The sequence below is a fragment of the Carcharodon carcharias genome, chromosome 25 (assembly GCF_017639515.1).
Source record: "Carcharodon carcharias isolate sCarCar2 chromosome 25, sCarCar2.pri, whole genome shotgun sequence".
Classification (NCBI taxonomy): Eukaryota; Metazoa; Chordata; class Chondrichthyes; order Lamniformes; family Lamnidae; genus Carcharodon; species Carcharodon carcharias.
The window spans coordinates 47,907,502-47,926,255 of NC_054491.1; the positions used below are offsets into that span (position 1 = coordinate 47,907,502).

General features: G+C 43.9%; 1 protein-coding gene across 4 annotated transcripts in view; it reads left to right on the forward strand.

Annotated features, from left to right (window-relative positions):
* The window catches only part of nfrkb (nuclear factor related to kappaB binding protein), a 106,254-nt gene extending 93,680 nt beyond the window's left edge, over window positions 1-12,574 (forward strand). For all 4 annotated transcript variants that reach the window (XM_041174201.1, XM_041174202.1, XM_041174203.1 and 1 more), the window contains exons 24-26: window positions 8,126-8,232; window positions 11,670-11,805; window positions 12,212-12,574. In XM_041174201.1, coding sequence (XP_041030135.1) covers window positions 8,126-8,232; window positions 11,670-11,805; window positions 12,212-12,334 — 366 coding nt within the window. In that variant the 3' untranslated portion in view covers window positions 12,335-12,574. The remainder of the gene's footprint in view (window positions 1-8,125; window positions 8,233-11,669; window positions 11,806-12,211) is intronic.
* The last annotated feature ends 6,180 nt before the right edge of the window (window positions 12,575-18,754 follow it).

Genomic DNA, 18,754 nt, shown 5'->3' on the forward strand with positions numbered 1-18,754 from the left:
GGAATTCCTCTCTTTTTCCTTTCTCAAGTGCCTGATTTAGTGGCTTATAGAAAATACCTGTTTCTGCTGGCACCTCCAACCTGCTGAAGTGCACCCTCAGTGCTGGGAATGTTCCCTTAACACAGAAAGACTCGCTTAGTATATTTACACTGATATCCTATCAATGGACCCAGCAGTGCCTTTTTTTAAAAATTGTTTGCTTTATGTTTTTGAGAATGGCAGACATTTCTTTCAATATTCCCTCTAACTGCACAGTGGTGTCTAGTCCAATTTCTTCTGTTCACCCCTTTCTAAAATTGGATGTTTCGTTGTACTTATTGTCTTTTCAACTGTGAATCTAACCACTGTTCTAAGGTGCCTCTGCCTCAGACTTGCTGTCCTAGATCCTGGCTGTTGCTAGGGTTCCTTGACCAGATGCTGCCTATAGCAATCCAGTACAGTGCCCAGGATCATGGTTTTGGTACAGGCCTCTGATGTTGTAGCTTCTATCTCCAGCAAGAATCCCCAGGCCTCCTATTTTATCAAAAGGCATTTGATAAAGTCCCTCATAAAAGACTGTTAACTAAAATTGAATTGAGGGAAAATTATTGACCTGGTTAGGGATTAGATGAGCAGCAGGAGGCTGAGAGCATTGGTAATGGACAGGGATTCAAATTGGCAGGACTAGTGGTGTCCTGCAAAGATCTGGAGTCTCATCAATTCATCATGTTTAACAATGCCTTCGATGATAAAACACAAAGCTGTGTAAGTAATACAACGAAACAGATAGGTGGCATTGTAAGCAGTGTACATGGAAGCATAAAATTGCAAGGATGTTCTTAGATTAACTGAATGAGCAAAACTATAGCAAATGGATTTCGATGATGGCAAATGTGAGGTCATCCATTATGGACCTAATAAGGGTAGAACAGGCTACTTTCCAAACGGAGGAAAACTAGAAGCAGTGGAGATCCAAAGAGACTTGAAGGTCCAAGAACACAGATCATTGTAAACTTGGGATTGGGTATCACTGAGATAAAAAGTCATCTTTAATTTTTGTTTTATTCGTTCATGAAATGTTGGCGTTGCTGGCTAGACCAGCATTTATTGCCCATCCCTAATTGACCTTGAGACAATCGTGGTGGGCTGCCTTCTTCAAACACTGTAGTCCATGTGGTGTGGGTACACCCACAGTGCTGTTAGGAAGGGAGTTCCAGGATTTTGACCCAGCGACAGTGAAGGGATGGCAATATATTTCCAAGTCAGGATGGTGAGTGACTTGGAGGGGAACTTCCAGGTGATAGCGTTGTCATGTATGTGCTGCCCTTGTCCTACTATATGGTAGAGGTCGTGGGTTTGGAAGAAGGTGCTGTCTCAGGACCCTTGGTGAATTCTTGCTGTGCATCTTGTAGATGGTACACACTGCTACTACTGTGCGTCAGTGGTGGAAGGAGTGAAAGTTTGTGGATGTGGTGCCAATCAAGCGGGCTGCTTTGTCCTGGATGGTGTCAAGCTTCTTGAGTGCTGTTGGAGCTGCACTCATCCAGGCAAGTGGAGAGGATTCCATCACACTCCTGACTTGTGTCTTGTAGAAGGTAGACAGGCTTTGGGGAGTCAGGAGGTAAATTACTCACTGCAGGATTCCTAGCCTCTGGCCTGCTCTTGTAGCCACAGTATATGACTAGTCCAGTTCAGTTTCTAGTCAATGGTAACCCCCTGGATGTTGATAGTAGGGGATTCAGCGATGGAAATGCCATTGAACGTCAAGGGGTTATGGCTTGATTCTCTATTGTTGTAGATGGTCATTACCTGGCACTTGTGTGGTGTGAATTTTACTTGCCACTTGTCAGCCCAAACCTGGATATTGTCCAGGCCTTGCTGCATTTGGACTGCTTCAGTATCTGAGGAGTAGCGAATGGTGCTGGACATTGTGCAATCATCAGTGAACATCCTCACTTCTAACCTTTTGATGGAAGGACGAAACAGCTGAAGATGGCAGTGGACACTACCTTGAGGAACTCCTGCAGTGATGTCCTGGAGCTGAGATGACTGAGCTACAGCAACCACAACCATATTTCTTTGTGCTAGGTATGACTCCAACCAGCGGAGTCTTCCCCCTGATTCCGATTGACTCGGTCAAATGCTGACTTGATGTCAAGGGCAGTCACTCTCACCTCACCTCTGGAATTCAGCTCTTTTTCCCATGCTTGATCCAAGGCTGTAATGAGGTCAAGAGCTGAGTGACCCTGGCGGAAGCCAAACTGGGTGTCAGTGAGCAGGTTATTGCTAAGCAAGTGTCGCTTGTTGGACTGTTGATGATCCCTTCCATTACTTTACTGATGATGGAGAGTAGATTGATGCGGCAGTAGTTGGCTGGGTTGGAATTGTCCTGCTTTTGTGTACAGGACATACCTGGGCAATTTTCCACATTGCCAGGTAGATGCCAGTGTTGTAGCTGTACAAGAAGCGTTTGGCTTGTGGCGCGGCAAGTTCTGGAGCACAAGTCTTCAGTGCTATAGCCGGAATATTGTCAGGGCCCATAGCCTTTGCAGTATCCACTGCCTTCAGCCGTTTCTTGATATCACATGGAGTAAATTGAATTGGCTGAAGACTAGCATCTGTGATGCTGGGGACCTCCGGAGAAGGCTGAGATGGATCGTCCACTCGGCAACTCTGGCTGAAGATTGTTGCAAATGCTCCAGCCTTATCTTTTGCTCTGATGTACTGGGCTCCCACATCATTGAGGATGGGGATATTTGTGGAGCCCCCTCCAGTGAGTTGTTTAATTGTCCACCACCATTCACGACTGGATGCGGCAAGACTGCAGAGCTTGGACCTGATCCATTGGTTGTGGGATTGCTTAGCTCTGTCTGTCACATGCTGCTTATGCTGTTTGACATGAAAGTAGCCCTGTGTTAGAGCTTCACCAGGTTGACACCTCACTTTAGTTTGATTTTCAGCATTGTTTCCCTAGCTTGATGGTAATGGTAGAGTGGGGGGGATATGCTAGGCCATGAGGTTACAGATTGTGGTTGAGTACAATTCTGCTGCTGCTGATGACATCCATGAGGTGCTGTGGACCATGCCTTGAGTTGCTAGATCTGTTTGAAATCTATCCCATTTAGCACGGTTGTAGTACCACACAACAAGATGGGGAGTATCCTGAATGTGAAGATGGACTTCGTCTCCACAAGGACTGTCTGATGGTCACTCCTACCGATACTGTCAGGGACAGGTGCATCTGCAGCAGGCAGGTTGGTGAGGATGAGGTCAAGTACATTTTTCCCTCCATTGGTTCCATCACCACCTGCCGCAGACCCAGTCTAGCAGCTATGTCCTTTAGGGCTTGGTCAGTAGTGGTGTTACCAAGTCACTCTTGGTAATGGACATTGAAGTCCCCCACCCAGAGTATATTCTGTGACCTTGCCACCCTCAGTGCTTCCTCCAAATCGTATTCAACATAGAAGATCAGTGATTTGTCAGCTGAGGGAGAGGGAATGGTATGGGGGGCAGTACATGGTAATAAGCAGGAGGTTTCCTTGCACCTGATGCCATGAAACTTCATGGTATCCAGAGTCAATGTTGAGGACTCTCAGGCCAACTCCCTCCTGACTGTATTCCACTGTGCTGGGTCTGTCCTGCCGGTGGGACAGGACATACCCATGTATGGTGATGGTGGTGTTGGGGACATTGACTGTAAGGTATGATTCTGTGAGTATGACTGTCAGGCTGTTGCTTGACTAGCCATGAGACAGCTCTCCCAATTTTGGCACAAGCCCCAGATGTTCGTAAGGAGGGCTTTGCAGGGTCGACAAGGCTGTGTTTGCCGTTGTCGATTCCGGTGCCTAGGTTGAAGCCAGGTTTCTTTCCTTGTTGACTTTCTAGCGATTGTGATACAACTGAGTCGCTCGCTTGGCCATTTCAGAGGGCATTTAATAGTCAGCCACGTTACTGTGGGTCTGGAGTTGCACTTAGGCCAGACCAGGTAAGGACGGTAGATTCTTTTCCTAAAGGACGTTAGTGAATGTCCTTTGAAATTAACAAAGCCTGAACAGCTGTTTCTACCTGAAATAAAGATAATGTTCAGGAGCTCTAGCCAGCAATTTTAAAATTGATGTTAATGCAAATTGATAATGCTTCACATTTAGCTAATATAAGCAACTGCCCGTTTAAACCGTGGCAACTTAAGTGGTGAAGACTGTATCAATGTTAGGGCACATTCAGAAATCCTTAAATGCAACACCAATTAACTTTATTAACATTAAAGTTAAAGTATTTAACCTTGAAATGGACTTTAATCAGCATAATCATCGCTAGGCCTCAGTTACATCACATTTGCAGTATTGTCACCAGCTTCAGTTCAGGTGCACGTATTTCTTTATATTTTCAGTATTACCTCACTTTGTTACCTTATCACCTGAGGGAGTGGATGGTGGGGTGGGGCCAAATTGCCCTGCCTTTCTTTAAAGGAGCAGCTGGCTGTAAGAAGAAAAAAACAGGCATATTGTTGATTGCTGTGGCAAAAGTAAAGAATTTTTGTCGAGTTTTGAGCAGCATGTCTCCTTAAATTCCATCCCTGCATGAGAACCTCTGCAGGAGACCTCTCGGTGTCAGTCATGATGCAAGCAGGAGCTTGGCGGGATGCAAGTCTGCAGAGTTTGCACCAAAGTTGCAGTGGAAGTTTGTGGTGGTTTTACCTCAGGGAATTTTAACAGCACAGCAAATCAGAATCTCAAATCAGCATTTCAAACCTCTTCGATTTTAAGCTGAATGAGGATTAATTTTAAGCTTTTACAGTATGATTTGTTCAATCTGTAAATGACTGCTTTTAAATATTCAGAATTCAGGAACCAGCCTGTTCTTGATACCACCTGGAGTGAATCAAATTCCCAGTACCATTTTCTGGGATATAAAAGGAGCTGTTCTGTTCAATTCCATGTGTTTTGAATTCTCAGAGAAGGACCCTCTCAGTCTGAAAGGGAGAAGTCAATCTGATTTTTTAAGGAATTATTTAGATTAGTTTGGATTCTCACAGTGGTTAGAGATTCTAGAAATAGAACATTATTTAAAATGTTCTTATTATTTTGTCCACTCACTGTTAGGTGGAAAGATGTCCATAAATATTAATGATTCTAATTGATGCACTTGTTCAACTTTTACAAAGTAAGTTTGATATTTAAATGTAAAATGTGGTCTGATGTGATGATTAACTGTTTCTAGAACTGGAGTGAGGTCTTATGGACAAACCCTAGAGCTATTAGCAGGCTGGGTTTGCTGTTTATTAGTAGGCAGTTTCCCAAAAGCAAACCCTAATCTCAAAGCAATTATAGTCTCTCCCTAAGGCATATAGGGTTGGAAGTTACAATGAGTGTGATCTCGGATATAAGCACCAAAGTAATCATAGGAAAAGCAGTCAGTAAGTATTTAATATTCAGAGCTCTCTAGAGAATTTCTGGTGCACTTAATGGATATGAAACAGTAATGAAGGAATGGTGATGTATGTCCAAGTCAGATAGTGTATGATCTTGAGGGGCAGTTGGAAGTGATGGTGTTCTTTGCATCTCCTGTTCTTGTTCCAAGTGCTAGAGGTCATTGGTTTGGGATATGCTGTCAACTTACTTGGCAGCTTACTGCAACACCTCTTGTAGATATTGCACACTGATGCCAGTAGCGAAAGGGAGTGAATATGTAAGGTGCTGGATAGCTGCTGATTAGGGAAACTGCTTTGTCCTGGATGGCATCGAACTCTTGAGTGTTGGAGCTGCACTCATCCAGGAAAGTGTAGAGTATTCCATGACATTCCTGACACATTCCTGGCCCATGAATCATAAATAGTTAGTATGCAAGTACAGCACGTGATTAGGAAAGCAAATGGAATGTTGTCGTTTATTGCAAGGAGGCTGGAATATGAAAGTAGGGATGTTTTGCTACAGTTGTACAGTTGGTGAGACTACATCTAGAGTACAGTGTACAGTTTTGGTCTCCTTAGTTCAGAAAGGATATAATTGCATTAGAAGTAGTTCAGAGAAGGTTCACTTGACCTTCTTTACCTGGGACGAAGGGGTTTTCTTATAAGGAGAGATTGGACATGTATCAATTGGAATTTAGAAGGATGAAAGATGATTTTATTGAAACATATAAGATCCTGAGAGGACTTGACAGGGTGGATGCTGAAAGGATATTTCCCCTTGTAGGAGAAACTAGAACTCAGGGACACAGATTAAAAATAAGGGGTCTCCCATTTAAGGCAGAGGTGAGGAGAAATATTTTTTCTTAGAGGGTTATGAGTCTGTGGAATTCTCTTCCCCAGAGAACAGTGGAGGCTGGGTCATTGAAAATTTTTAAGGCTGGTTTAGATAGATTCTTTGCTGACGAGGGAGTCAATGGGTGTAGGGGGTGGACAGGGAAGTAGAGGCCACAGTCAGATCAGCCATGATCTTATCAAATGGTAGAGCAGGCTTGAGGGGCTGAATGGCCTGCTCCTGCTTCTAATTCATGCACTCATATGATTTAGGCCTTGTAGAAGGTGAAAAGCCTTTGGGCAGTTGAAAGTTGAGACACTGCCACAAAATACCCAGCCTCAGACCTGCTTTTGTAGTCATTGCATATATGTGGCTTGTCCAGCTGAGTTTCGGTCACTGATGACCCCCTCACATCCACCCCTCAGAATATTGAAGATGGGGATTCGCCATTGGTAACTCGAAGAAGAGCAGGGGAGTTCTATCTGGTGTTTTGGCCAATATGTATTCTTCAAACAACAGCACTAAAAACAGATTATCTGCTCATTGTCACATTGCTGATTGTGGGAGCTTGCAGTGTACAAATTGGCTGCGTTATTCCCTACATTGCAACAGTGACTACACTCCATAAGCAATTCATTGGCTGTAAAACTCTTTGGGAGTCAAGAATCTATCTAACACTTACCACTGTTTCAACCACGATTGTTTCAGATTGTTGAAAATCTTGAACATCTATTGGACCCTGAGCTGAGTTTCCAACCCAATATCCTTTGTATTACAAAATCCAAATCAATAATATAAACACCCCCCTGCCCTGACCTCAGTCCATCTGCTGCTGAAATCCTTATCCATGTTTGTGTCACCTCCAGACTCAGCTATTCCCATGTTTTTCCTGCTGACTTCCCATTTATCCCTGTAAAAGGCAGTGCATCCAGAACTCTGCAACCTGTATCCTATCCCATCCCATTGTCCTCTGACCAGCATTAGCTTCTTGTACCTCTGGGAGGTTTGGAGACTGTGTACCAGGAAGTTCTGTATAGTGGGGTCAGACTGTATGCCAGGAGGTTACAAGTAGCAGGGTTAGACTGTGTACCAGGAGGTTTGTGTATAGTAGGGTTAAACTGTATGCCAGAAGGTTGTATCTAGCAGGGTTAGACTGTGTACCAGGAGGTTGTATGTAGCAGAGTTAGACTGTGTACCAGAAGGTCGTATATAGCAGGGTTAGACTGTGTACCAGAATATTGTGTATAACAGGGTTAGACTGTGTACCAGGAGGTTGTATATTACAAGGTTAGACTGTGTATCAGAAGGTTGTATATAGCAGGGTTAGACTGTGTACCAGAATGTTGTATATAGCAGGGTTAGACTGTGTACCAGAAGGTTGTATATAGCAGGGTTAGATTGTGTACCAGGAGGTTGTATACAGCAGGGTTAGACTGTGTACCAGGAGGTTTCATGTAGTGGGACCTGGGAATGTCTTGAAAATATACCAGGTTTGATAAATAACAGAATCTGGAATGGAATGTGTAATAGGCTTCCTATAAAGTATGATCTGGCAATAATATCATGGGCTAGTATACAGTTTGAAATGGAGTTACCATGTGTGATCTGTATATAACACCGTATGGGAGTTACTATACTAAAGGTTTTCAATTGTAAGGCCTGGAAGTCACTGCAACTCACATTTTATTCATAGCAGGGTCTAGGAGTGACTCTAAAAAGCATACTGTCCCACTGACAGATATTACTCTCTTTGGAACATGCTGTGCTCATGTACTTACTCAGGTGACTATGTCCAATGAGTGAGGAATGTATTACCTCTAACAAGTAACCCTGAATGTATAACAGCAGCTGGAACAATATTTCAGGTGATGAACTAATGACTTGTTTCTGATTTCATTCTGCAGACCAAGTTGCCCGCAACAATCACTGTGCCGTTATCTGTACTAAACCAACCACTTAAAGGAAAAGGGGTGATGGCAGGACAAATCATCAAGGGTAACCTTGGGGCAAAGTAAGTAATACTTGGAATAATGTGGACAGGGAATGTAATACCTCAGGTGAACTAAGTGGAGTGTCCCAAGGACAGGTGCTGCTGCCTCTATTTTTCTTTTACAAACATGACCTGGATTCAGAAACTCAATGTCAATTGGTCAGATTTGCAGATGATCCTAAATAGAATGACAATCAAGTCTGATTAAACTACTGAAGAACCTAGACAATATTTATGAGCAGGCAGAGCTATGAGATATTAAAGTTATTATTGATAAAGTAAAATTGTTAAGTGTTGGCAGAAAGGTTAGAGGACATAGAATCACAGAAACTTCCAGCTTAGAAGACAGTTCAGCCCATTATACCTTTTGCCTGCTCAAGGAAAGAGCGATCTTGCTTAACTCTCCATCCCCATCCCACTGTTAATTTCTCATGCTCAAGTTACCTGTCCAACTGCCTTTTAAAATTATTGATGGTATCAGCTTCCATCACCTCTTCAGGTTGAGTATTCCAGATCCTGACAACTTAGTGAATGATATCTCCTCATATCCCCTCTAGATCATTTGCCAATTATTTTAAATATCTGATCTCTGATTATTGACCCACCTTCTGAGGGAGTCATTTTTCTTTATCTTCTGTAATAAAACCTCTCATCATCTTGAAATCCTATATTAGGTCATCTCTTAATCTTCTCTGATCCAAGGAGGACAATCTGAATTTTTCCAACCGTTCCTCATAACTGAAGTTCTTTATTCCTGATAACCATCCTCTGTAACTTTCTGAGGCCTTTACATCTTTCGTGAAGTGTGATACTGAGGCCTAACCAGTGATTTATAAGTTTTAGCATGATCTCTTTGCTTTTATGTTCTATTCATCTTTTTATAAACCCAAGTAGCCCTCATGTTTCTTTAACCACTTTATCAACTAGTCTTTAAGCATTGCATATATGGACACTAAAGTCTCTCAGCTCATCTACACTTTTCAAAAACAAGTCATTTATAGTAAACTGTCTTTCCATATTAGTCATTCCAAAGTGTGTCGCTACTTTTTTCCACGTTGAACTCCATCTGCCATGCTTTTATCTATTTCACCATTGTGTTTATGTCATTCCTGAAGCCTATAACTGCAACTTGAATAAATGTCAAAGTAGTTTGACTAAGAATTCTGAGAGTGATGTTCTTGCCAGCATCTAGTTGGCATTGCAGAATGATATAAAGTAAACTGAATGTAGAGTCAGTGCAGTGCAGCCTTAAAGTCCTGAAGCTGCTGTGTGCTCAGGCCACGCGAGGACAGCCAGTGTGACATTATTCCTACAAGCCAGAAGGATCAGGTTCCATTGCTAGTCTGTGTTGAGTGAGGCAAAACACACTAGGGAGTACAATTATGAGGACAGGTTGCATGCCCCGAGTTTGTAATTCCTTCAGTATAGAAGATTTAGGGCTCATTTAATTCTCAGCATCGGGAAAGCTTTTGGAATGATAATTTAGGACAAAATTAACAGTCACTTGGAGGAATTAAGGAAAGCCTACACGGATTTATTAAAGGCAAATTGTGCTTAACTAAATTGATTTTGTTTTTTGATGAGGTTCAAAGAGGGTTGATGAGGGTGATGGGTTGATGTGGTGTATATGGAATTCCAAAAGGCGTTTGATAACGTGCCACGTAATAGGCTTGTCAGCAATGTTGAGGTCCATGGCATAAAAGGGACATGGGTATAAAGTTGGCTGAGTGACAGGAAGCAGAGGGTAGCGATAAACAGTTGTTTTTCAGACTAGAGGGAGACCATACGGTGGTGTTTCCCAGAGGCCAGTGCCAGCACCACTGCTTTTCATGATATATGCTAATTATTTAGACATGGGTGTGATTGGATACAATTTCACAATTGCAGACATCAAAAATTTGGAAGTATTTTGAACTCTGAAGAGGATAGTGCTAAAGTTCAAGAGGATATGGACAGGCTTGTGCCAAGGTCGAATGCATGGGAGATTAAATTTAATGCAGAGAAATCTGAAGCGAAGCATTTTAGTAGGAAGAATGAGGAGAGGCAATTTAAAATAAAGGATACAATCTAAAATGGGTACCGGAACAGAGGGACCTGGGTGTGTATGTGCGCAAATAATTGAAAGTGGCAGGGCAGGTTGAGAAAGTAACTAAAAATGCACATGAGATCCTGGGCTTTATAAATAGAGGCATAGAGTACAAGAGCAAGGAAGTTTTGATGAACCTTTATAAAACTGGTTCGACCTCAACTCGAATCTTGTGTCCAATTCTGAACACCACACTTTAGAAAGGATCTGAAGACTCTAAAGAGAGTGCAGAAAAGATTCCAAAAGAATGATTCCAGGGATGAGGAAATTCAGTTACATAGATAGATTGGAGAAGCTGGGCTTGTACTCCTTAGAAAAGAGAAGATTGAGAGGAGTTTTGATAGGGATGTTCAAAATCACGAGGGGATCTAGACAGAATAAATAGAGAGAAACTGTCCCCATTGGTGAACGGGTCGAGAACCAGAGAACAAAGATTGAAGGTGTTTAGCAAAAGAACCAAAGGTGAAATAAAACAATTTTTCAGGCAGCGAGTGGTTAGGATCTGGAATGCACTGCTTGAGATTATGGTGATGGCAGATTTGATTGTGGCTTTCAAAAAAGAATTGGATAATTTTTTGAAGAGAAAAGATTTGCAAGGCGAAGGTGGGAAAGTGGGATGAGCAGTGTTGCTCTTAGAGAGAGCCAGCGTGGACACAATCGGCCAAATGACCTCTCTTTGTGCTGTAACCATTCTATGATAATTGAGAGATTTAAGATGATCAAAGGACTTGATGGGATCAATGGAGAGAAACTATTTCCTCTGGTGGGGAGTCTGGAACAAGGGGACATAACATTAAAATTAGAGCCAGGTGGGTCAGGGGTGATGTCAGGAAGTACTTCTTTACACAAAAGATAGTGAAAATCCATTCTCTCCTAAAAAGCTGCAGAGTCTAGGGTCGATTGAAAATTTCAGACCTGAGATTGATAGATTTTTATTAAGCAAGAACACTAACAAGAGTTATGAAACGGAGATGGGTTATAGAGTTAAGCTACAGATCAGCCATGGTCTAATTCAATAGCAGAACAGTCTCAACTGGTTGAATTGCCTATTTCTATTTTATGGCCATAATCTCAGTTCAGAAAATTTTCAAGGATCATCCTGGTTGCTGCTGAGTAAATCCTGCAGGAAGCTGTGGCCACCCTTGGAGTGAGGACAGGGCCTGGCTGTGCAGTGAGCATTTCAACACACCCTGTGTCAGGCTATATCACCATTGGCCGCCTGGCTGAGCAACCAGAGGCTGCTGAGCATTCATGGGACTGATTCCCAGAGAAAGAGAGAGAGCACCTTCTGGACTGATAGGGCAGCTCTCGCTTGTTTTTATCAAAGTTTTCAAAATGTAGCTGTTTCTCAATGAACTTTATTTCTTTCTAGTATCAGTGGACTTGGTAGAAACATCATTCTAACGACCATGCCAGCGGGGACCAAGCTAATCACTGGGAACAAGCCTGTAAGCTTTGTCACAGCACAGCAACTCCAGCAGCTTCAACAGCAAGGACAGGCCACACAGGTAACGAGAGTGGGAAGTGGAAATGGAGTCAATCTTTGGTGTTTGGATGTACAGGGTATCAGTTATTAGGAAATCGGTTGGTGGTTTAAAAATCCAGGCGAATAAATTGATTGATTGTCACTTTTTGACCCATGTTGTTTTTCTTTTTCCTCTGTTGCCACTTTGGTTCTCATGACTTTATGCCAACTACATTATGAAATGATAACCCCTTCCCACCATTACTGATTTTAATGGGATTCTCAGGAACCCCCTGTGTGAATTACTTCTTAGAGGAGTGATGTCTGGCAGGTTAAACTTGTGTGGGTGCTCTGTACTCATTGCTGAGAACTTATGCCAGCAACTGTCTGTGAGAATTTACTCCTTGGGCCTGCCCTAATGTTCTGTCTGTCTCATCTTTTGTTTTCAGGTGAGGATTCAGCACCTGCCAGCTCAGCAGCTACACCAAGGAACAGTCATCAGCTCCACCAAACCTATCTCCACTGTTGTCGTGACAACTGCACCATCAGTGAATCAGCAACAGGACCAGTGAATAATGGAGCAGGACTGTCAGTCATGAGTGCCCAGAGGGATTTATTTATTACCCAGATCATCCACTGTCTACTCATTATTTCATGATTTGTGTCTGACTGGCAGCTGTGCCCAGTGCTTGGGAACCTGCTCCCTTTCTCCCCTCATGTACTGACTACAAGTGTAATCTATTTCAATCTATAAAACTATATCATTACAAACCTGTACAGTAAATGCAATAAAACAGCTTCTGAGTCATGTAGATTTTGCACCAGGAATCCTTTCTGAGTGACAGGGTTGTAGTATGTGTACAGTGAACACAGACTGACACTTCATTACCCACGTTTTAAGATCCCCAATCGTATGTCAGTCTGTACCAGGCTCACTGACCTCTGGCATTGCAGTGGGCATCTTGTAGTCAGTTTCACTGCTTCTCATAGGGGATGAAATATCAGCATGGGCCTCTGTTCCTGATCACAGATGAGTCTGTGTGTGTGAAAAGGGAAGATTGAACATTGTAACGTCACTGTCGAACAATGGACTTTTGGATGAAGCTACCATGTAATTGTTCCTCGTGAGAGGCAGGGAGGAGTCACCAGCTGAACACTTTGTGCGATCCTGTTTGTATACAGTGATGTTTGCTTTACCTTACGTTGAAGAATGCTTAGAGTGCTGAATGTATAAATAGTGTTTAAGGTGCTGTGGAGATACGGTGCAGTTTACTGCATTGTGTATATACAGTGTTGTTTCTCTGGATGTCAGTCGAAGGCTGTTTATATTACTGCTTTCACAGCAGCTTTCTGTTTTCACCTGGTGGTTTATGATGGATGGTTGTGGAAAATGCAATGTTTTCAGAAACTTTGCACACCAGGTATTGGGTTTACTGCAGTGATGGTGCTGTCCCATCATCTGTGTTCTGTAACACACTCAAAAGCTATGAGACTTAACCTTAAAGTCCTTGAACAAGTTGCCTCCCAAATCCATGTCCATCTTTTTCACAGCTACATCTTTGAGCCGTCCTAATCCGGTTCCATCCCTTCCACAGCATGGAAACAGCCCTAAGCTAGGTCACAAATTACTTTGGCCCTGACCTTGCAGTGCCAGTAGCGGTGAACGTTGAGAAGTTTGCCATTATTGAGGGCTGCAATAGCACTGCCCCAGCACCACATTTCTGGGGAGCCCATTTACGCTTCAATCTGGTGGTCGGGGTTTGTCAGAAATGGCTCCCGGGGAGTGCACGCTTCATGGCTTTTTAAAAAATTCATTCATAGGATGTGGGCTTCACTGGCTGGGCCAGCATTTATTGCCCATCCCTAATTGCCCTTGAGAAGATGGGGGTGAGCTGCATTCTTGAACTGTTGCTGTCCATGTGCTGTGGGTACACTTATAGTGCTGTTAGGAAGGGAGTTCCAGGATTTTGACCTAGCGACAGTGAAAGAACAGCGATATATTTCCAGGTCAGGATGGTGGGTGACTTGGAGGGGAACTTCTAGATGGTGGTGTTCCCTCTATCTGCTGCCCTTGTTGTTCTAGGTGATAGTGGTCATGGGCTTGGAAGATGCTGTCTAAGGAGCCTTGGTGAATTCCTGCAGTACATCTTGTAGATGACACACATTACTGCTGCTGTGCGTCATTGGTGGAGGGAGTGAATGTTTGTGGATGTGGTACCAATCACATCACTATGGCTAGTCCAGTTCAGTTTCTGGTAAATGGTAACCCCCAGGATGTTGATGTTGGGAGATTCAGTGATGGTAATGCCATTGAACATCAATGGTGCTGAACATTGTGCAATCACCAGTGAACATCCTCACTTCTGACCTTATGATAGAAGGAAAGTCATTGATGAAGCAGCTGAAGATGGTTGGGCTGAGGACACTACCATGAGGAACTCCTGCAGTGATGTCCTGGAACTGAGATGACTGACCCCCAACAACCACAATGATCTCCCTTTGTGCTAGGTATGACTCCAACCAAAACAAAAACAGAATTACCTGGAAAAACTCAGCAGGTCTGGCAGCATCGGCGGAGAAGAAAAGAGTTGACGTTTCGAGTCCTCATGACCCTTCGACAGAACTTGAGTTAAATCTTGTCGCAGAGAGGAACAGAACTTCTTCAAGGAGGTAGGCATTTCTTGAAGAGCAGTGGCAGTCAATTAAACACAGAGATAAAAACAAAAAAACTGCGGATGCTGGAAATCCAAAACAAAAACAGAATTACCTGGAAAAACTCAGCAGGTCTGGCAGCATCGGCGGAGAAGAAAAGAGTTGACGTTTCGAGTCCTCATGACCCTTCGACAGAACTTGAGTTAAATCTTGTCGCAGAGAGGAACAGAACTTCTTCAAGGAGGTAGGCATTTCTTGAAGAGCAGTGGCAGTCAATTAAACACAGAGATAAAAACAAAAAAACTGCGGATGCTGGAAATCCAAAACAAAAACAGAATTACCTGGAAAAACTCAGCAGGTCTGGCAGCATCGGCGGAGAAGAAAAGAGTTGACGTTTCGAGTCCTCATGACCCTTCGACAGAACTTGAGTTCCAACCAGCCGAGAGTTTTCCTCCTCATTCCCATTGACTCCAGTTTTGCTAGGGCTCCTTGATGCCACACTTGGTCAAATGCTGCCTTGATGTCAAGGGCAGTCACTCTCACCTCACCTCAGGAGATCAGCTCTTTTGTCCATGTTTGAACCAAGGCTGTAATGAGGTCAGGAGTTGAGTGGCCATGGCGGAACCCAAACTGGGTGTCAGTGAGCAGGTTATTGCTAAGCAAGTGCCGCTTGATAGCACTGTTGAAGACCCCTTCCATTACTTTACTGATGATGGAGAGTGGACTAATGGAGCAGTAATTGGCTGGTTTGGATTTGTCCTGCTTTTTGTGTACAGGACATACCTGGACAATTTTCCATATAGGCAGGTAGATGCCAGTGTTGCAGCTGTACTGGAACAGCTTGGCTAGGGGCACAGCGAGTTCTGGAACACAAATCTTCAGTACTATTCCCGGAATATTGTCAGGGCCTTAACCTTTGTGCCTTCAGCTGTTTCGTGATTTCACGTGGAGTGAATTGAATTGGCTGAAAAGTGGCATCGATGATGCTGGGGACCTCCAGAGAAGGCCAAGATGGATCATCCACTCGGCATTTCAGGCTGAAGATTGTAAAAAATGCATCAGCCTTATCTTTTGCATTGATGTGCTGGGTGCCTCCATCACTGAGGATGGGGATATTTGTGGAGCCTCCTCCTCCAGTGTGTTGTTTAATTGTCCACCACCATTCACGACTGGATGTAGCAGGACTTCAGATCTTCGATCTGATCCGTTGGCTGTGGGATCGTTTAGCTCTGTCTATCACTTGCTGCTTGGTATACAAGTAGTCCTGTGTTATAGTTTCACCAGGATGACACCTCATTTTCAGGTATACCTGGTGCTGCTCCTGGCATGCCCTCCTGCACACTTTATTGAACCAGGGCTGCTCCCCTGGCTTGATGGTAATGGTAGAGTGAGGGATATGCCAGGCCATGAGGTTACAGCTTATGATTGAGTACAATTCTGTTGTTGATGATGGCCCACAGTGCCTCATGGATGCCTAGTCTTGAGTTACGAGATCTGTTCGAAACCTATCCCATTTAGCATGGTAGTAGTGCCACACAACACAATGGAGGGTATCCTCAACGTGAAACCGGGACTTCATCTCAACAGCGACTGTGCAGTGGTTACTCCTACCGATACTGTCATCTGGGGCAGGCAGGTTGGTGAGGATGAGATCAAGTATGTTCTTCACTCTTGCTGGTTCTGTCACCACCTGCCACAGACCCAGTCTAGCAGCTATGTCCTTTAGGGCTCGGCCAGTAATGGTGCTACCGAGCCACTCTTGGTGATGGACATTGAAGTCCCCCACCCAGAGTACATTCTGCGCCCTTGTCACCCTAACTGCTTCCTCCAAATGTTCAACATGGAGGATCACTGATTCATCAGCTAAGGGAGGGTGGTACATGGTAACCAGCGGTTTCCTTACCCATGTTTGAACTGATGCCATGAGACTTCATGGGGTCCAGAGTCGATGTTGAGGACTCCCAGGGCAACTCTCTCCCGACTGTATACCACTGTGCCACCACTGCTGGGTTTGCCCTGCCGGTGGGACAAGACATACCCAGGGATGGTGATGGTGGTGTCTGGGACATTATCTGTAAGGTATGATTCCGTGAGGATGACTATGTCAGGCTGTTGCTTGACTAGTCTGTGAGACAGCTCTCCCAATTTTGGCATGAGCCCCCAGATGTTAGTAAGGAGGACTTTGCAAGCTTGACAGGGCTGAAATTGCTGTTGTCATTTCCGGTGCATAAGTTGATGTTGGTTTCATTCCTTTCTTGTGACCTTGTAGCAGTTTGTTACAACCGAGTGGCTTGCTAGGCCATTTCAGAGGGCATTTAAGAGTCAATCACATTGCTGTGATTCTGGAGTCACATATAGGCCAGTCCAGATAAGGATGACTGATTCCCTTCCCTAAAGGGCATTAGTGAACCAGATGGGCTTTTACAACAATCGACACTGGTTTCCTGGTCATCATTAGATTTTTAATTCCAGATTATTATTGAATTCAAATTCCACCATCTGTTATGGTGGGATTCAAACCTGGGTGCCCAGAGCATTGCATTGGGTCCCTGGATCACTAGTCCAGCGACAATACCACTATGCCATCGCCGCCTCCTTCCGGCTTAATGGCTCCCGGAGAGTGTGTGCTTAATGGCTCCCGGGGATGCATGTTGATGTTTCAGCCCACAGGCAGGCCCAGCTTTGCTTATATACCCTGACCTCACCCCTAGCTCCACTCAGTTCCCTCCTCCCATGATGTTGAAGCAGTGTGTGTCTGGGGAGGAGTGGAGGAGCAGAGCTTGGGCTAATTGATGTTGCAGCTAGACTTAAAATTTAATTTAGAAAACATCCAAAATGATTAAAACCATGTTAAAAGCTCTTCCCTGTCATTGAGGTGAAGACATACCTGCAGGGGCGTGTCTTCAGCTAGTGACACCAGCCTTGCTGTTTTGTGTCATCATCCTTCCATACCTCTTTTACATTACCCATGTGGGTGGGGCTGCCCTCCCCAGCTTCCACTCTTACCTAATATAATAAAAGCAGCAAGTGCTGGAAAAACTCAGCAGGTCTGGCAGCATCTGTGAAAAGAGAAACAGTGTTAATGTTTCAAGTTGAATAAGACTCCTGTTCAGAACTCCATTCTTATATATGCGGTCAGGGCTGGTGAACCTCCTGCAATGGCTTCTCTTTGCACTCCCACACCGTTGTTTCTGGTGTTCTGCCAAGGTTCTATCTTCAGCGCCCTCCCATATCTCATCTACTTGATGACATCACCTGAAAACAATGTCAGATTCTATATGTACACTGCCGACACCCAGCTCTACCTCACCACTTCTCTTGACTCTGCACTGGTACTAAATTTATCAGACTACTTGACATTCAGAACTGAATGAGCAGAAACCTCCTGCAATCAAACATTAAGATGACAAGCTATTGTCTTTAATCCATAACCCAAGCTCTCTTCCTCAGCAACCAATTCCAGCCTCGTGCTGACCACTGAAGGAGGCTGAATCAGACTGTTGCAACCTTGGCAACCTCTTTGACCATGAACTGAGTTTCCAACCCTATATCTGCACTACCACTAAGACCATATACTACCTCGGTAACATCACCTGTCTACCACCCTGCCTCAGCTCATCTGCTGTGAAACCCCGCATCCATGCCTTTGTTGGATTCGACTATTCCAATGCTTTTCTGGCCACATTCTCATCTTCCACTCTCCATAACCTTGAGTTCATCCAAAACTGTTCCCTTTACCCAAGCTCATACTGCTCCATTTAACCATTGCCTCTGTACCCGCTGACCCACATTGGCTCCCAATCTAGCAACACTCCAGTTTTAAAATTCTCATCCTTGTGTCCAAATTCCACTTTGACCTTGCCCTTCCTCCCTGACTGTCATCTCCACTGTCCCTACAGACCTCCAAGATACTTGTGCTCCTTCAATCCTGGCCTTGTACTTCCCTCATTTTAATTGCTCCCCCAATTCGTGGCTGTGCCTTGAGCTGCCTAAGCTCTGAAATTTCCTCCCAAACTCACCTGCTTCTCTAACTTGTCCTTACTACTAAAACCTACTTCTTTGACCACGTTCTTTTTTTCTGGCATTTTTTAATAACACCTTTGGCGGAGTACCTTGGCACTGTGTTAAAGGTGCTCTGTGAATGCAAGTTGTTGTTAAACTACTGCTGATAAAGAGGGAGAGTTTAAAATGGATTTGCGTTCTTAAGGTCAGTGTTCTTAATGTTTTAAACCCATCCTGCTCATTACCACAAAATCTGTTCTCAGACTAAAGATGTTTGCAACAGAGAAGAAGGTGATATGGCTCAGTGTGTATGTTTACCATTCCTTTTCTTAGAGCAA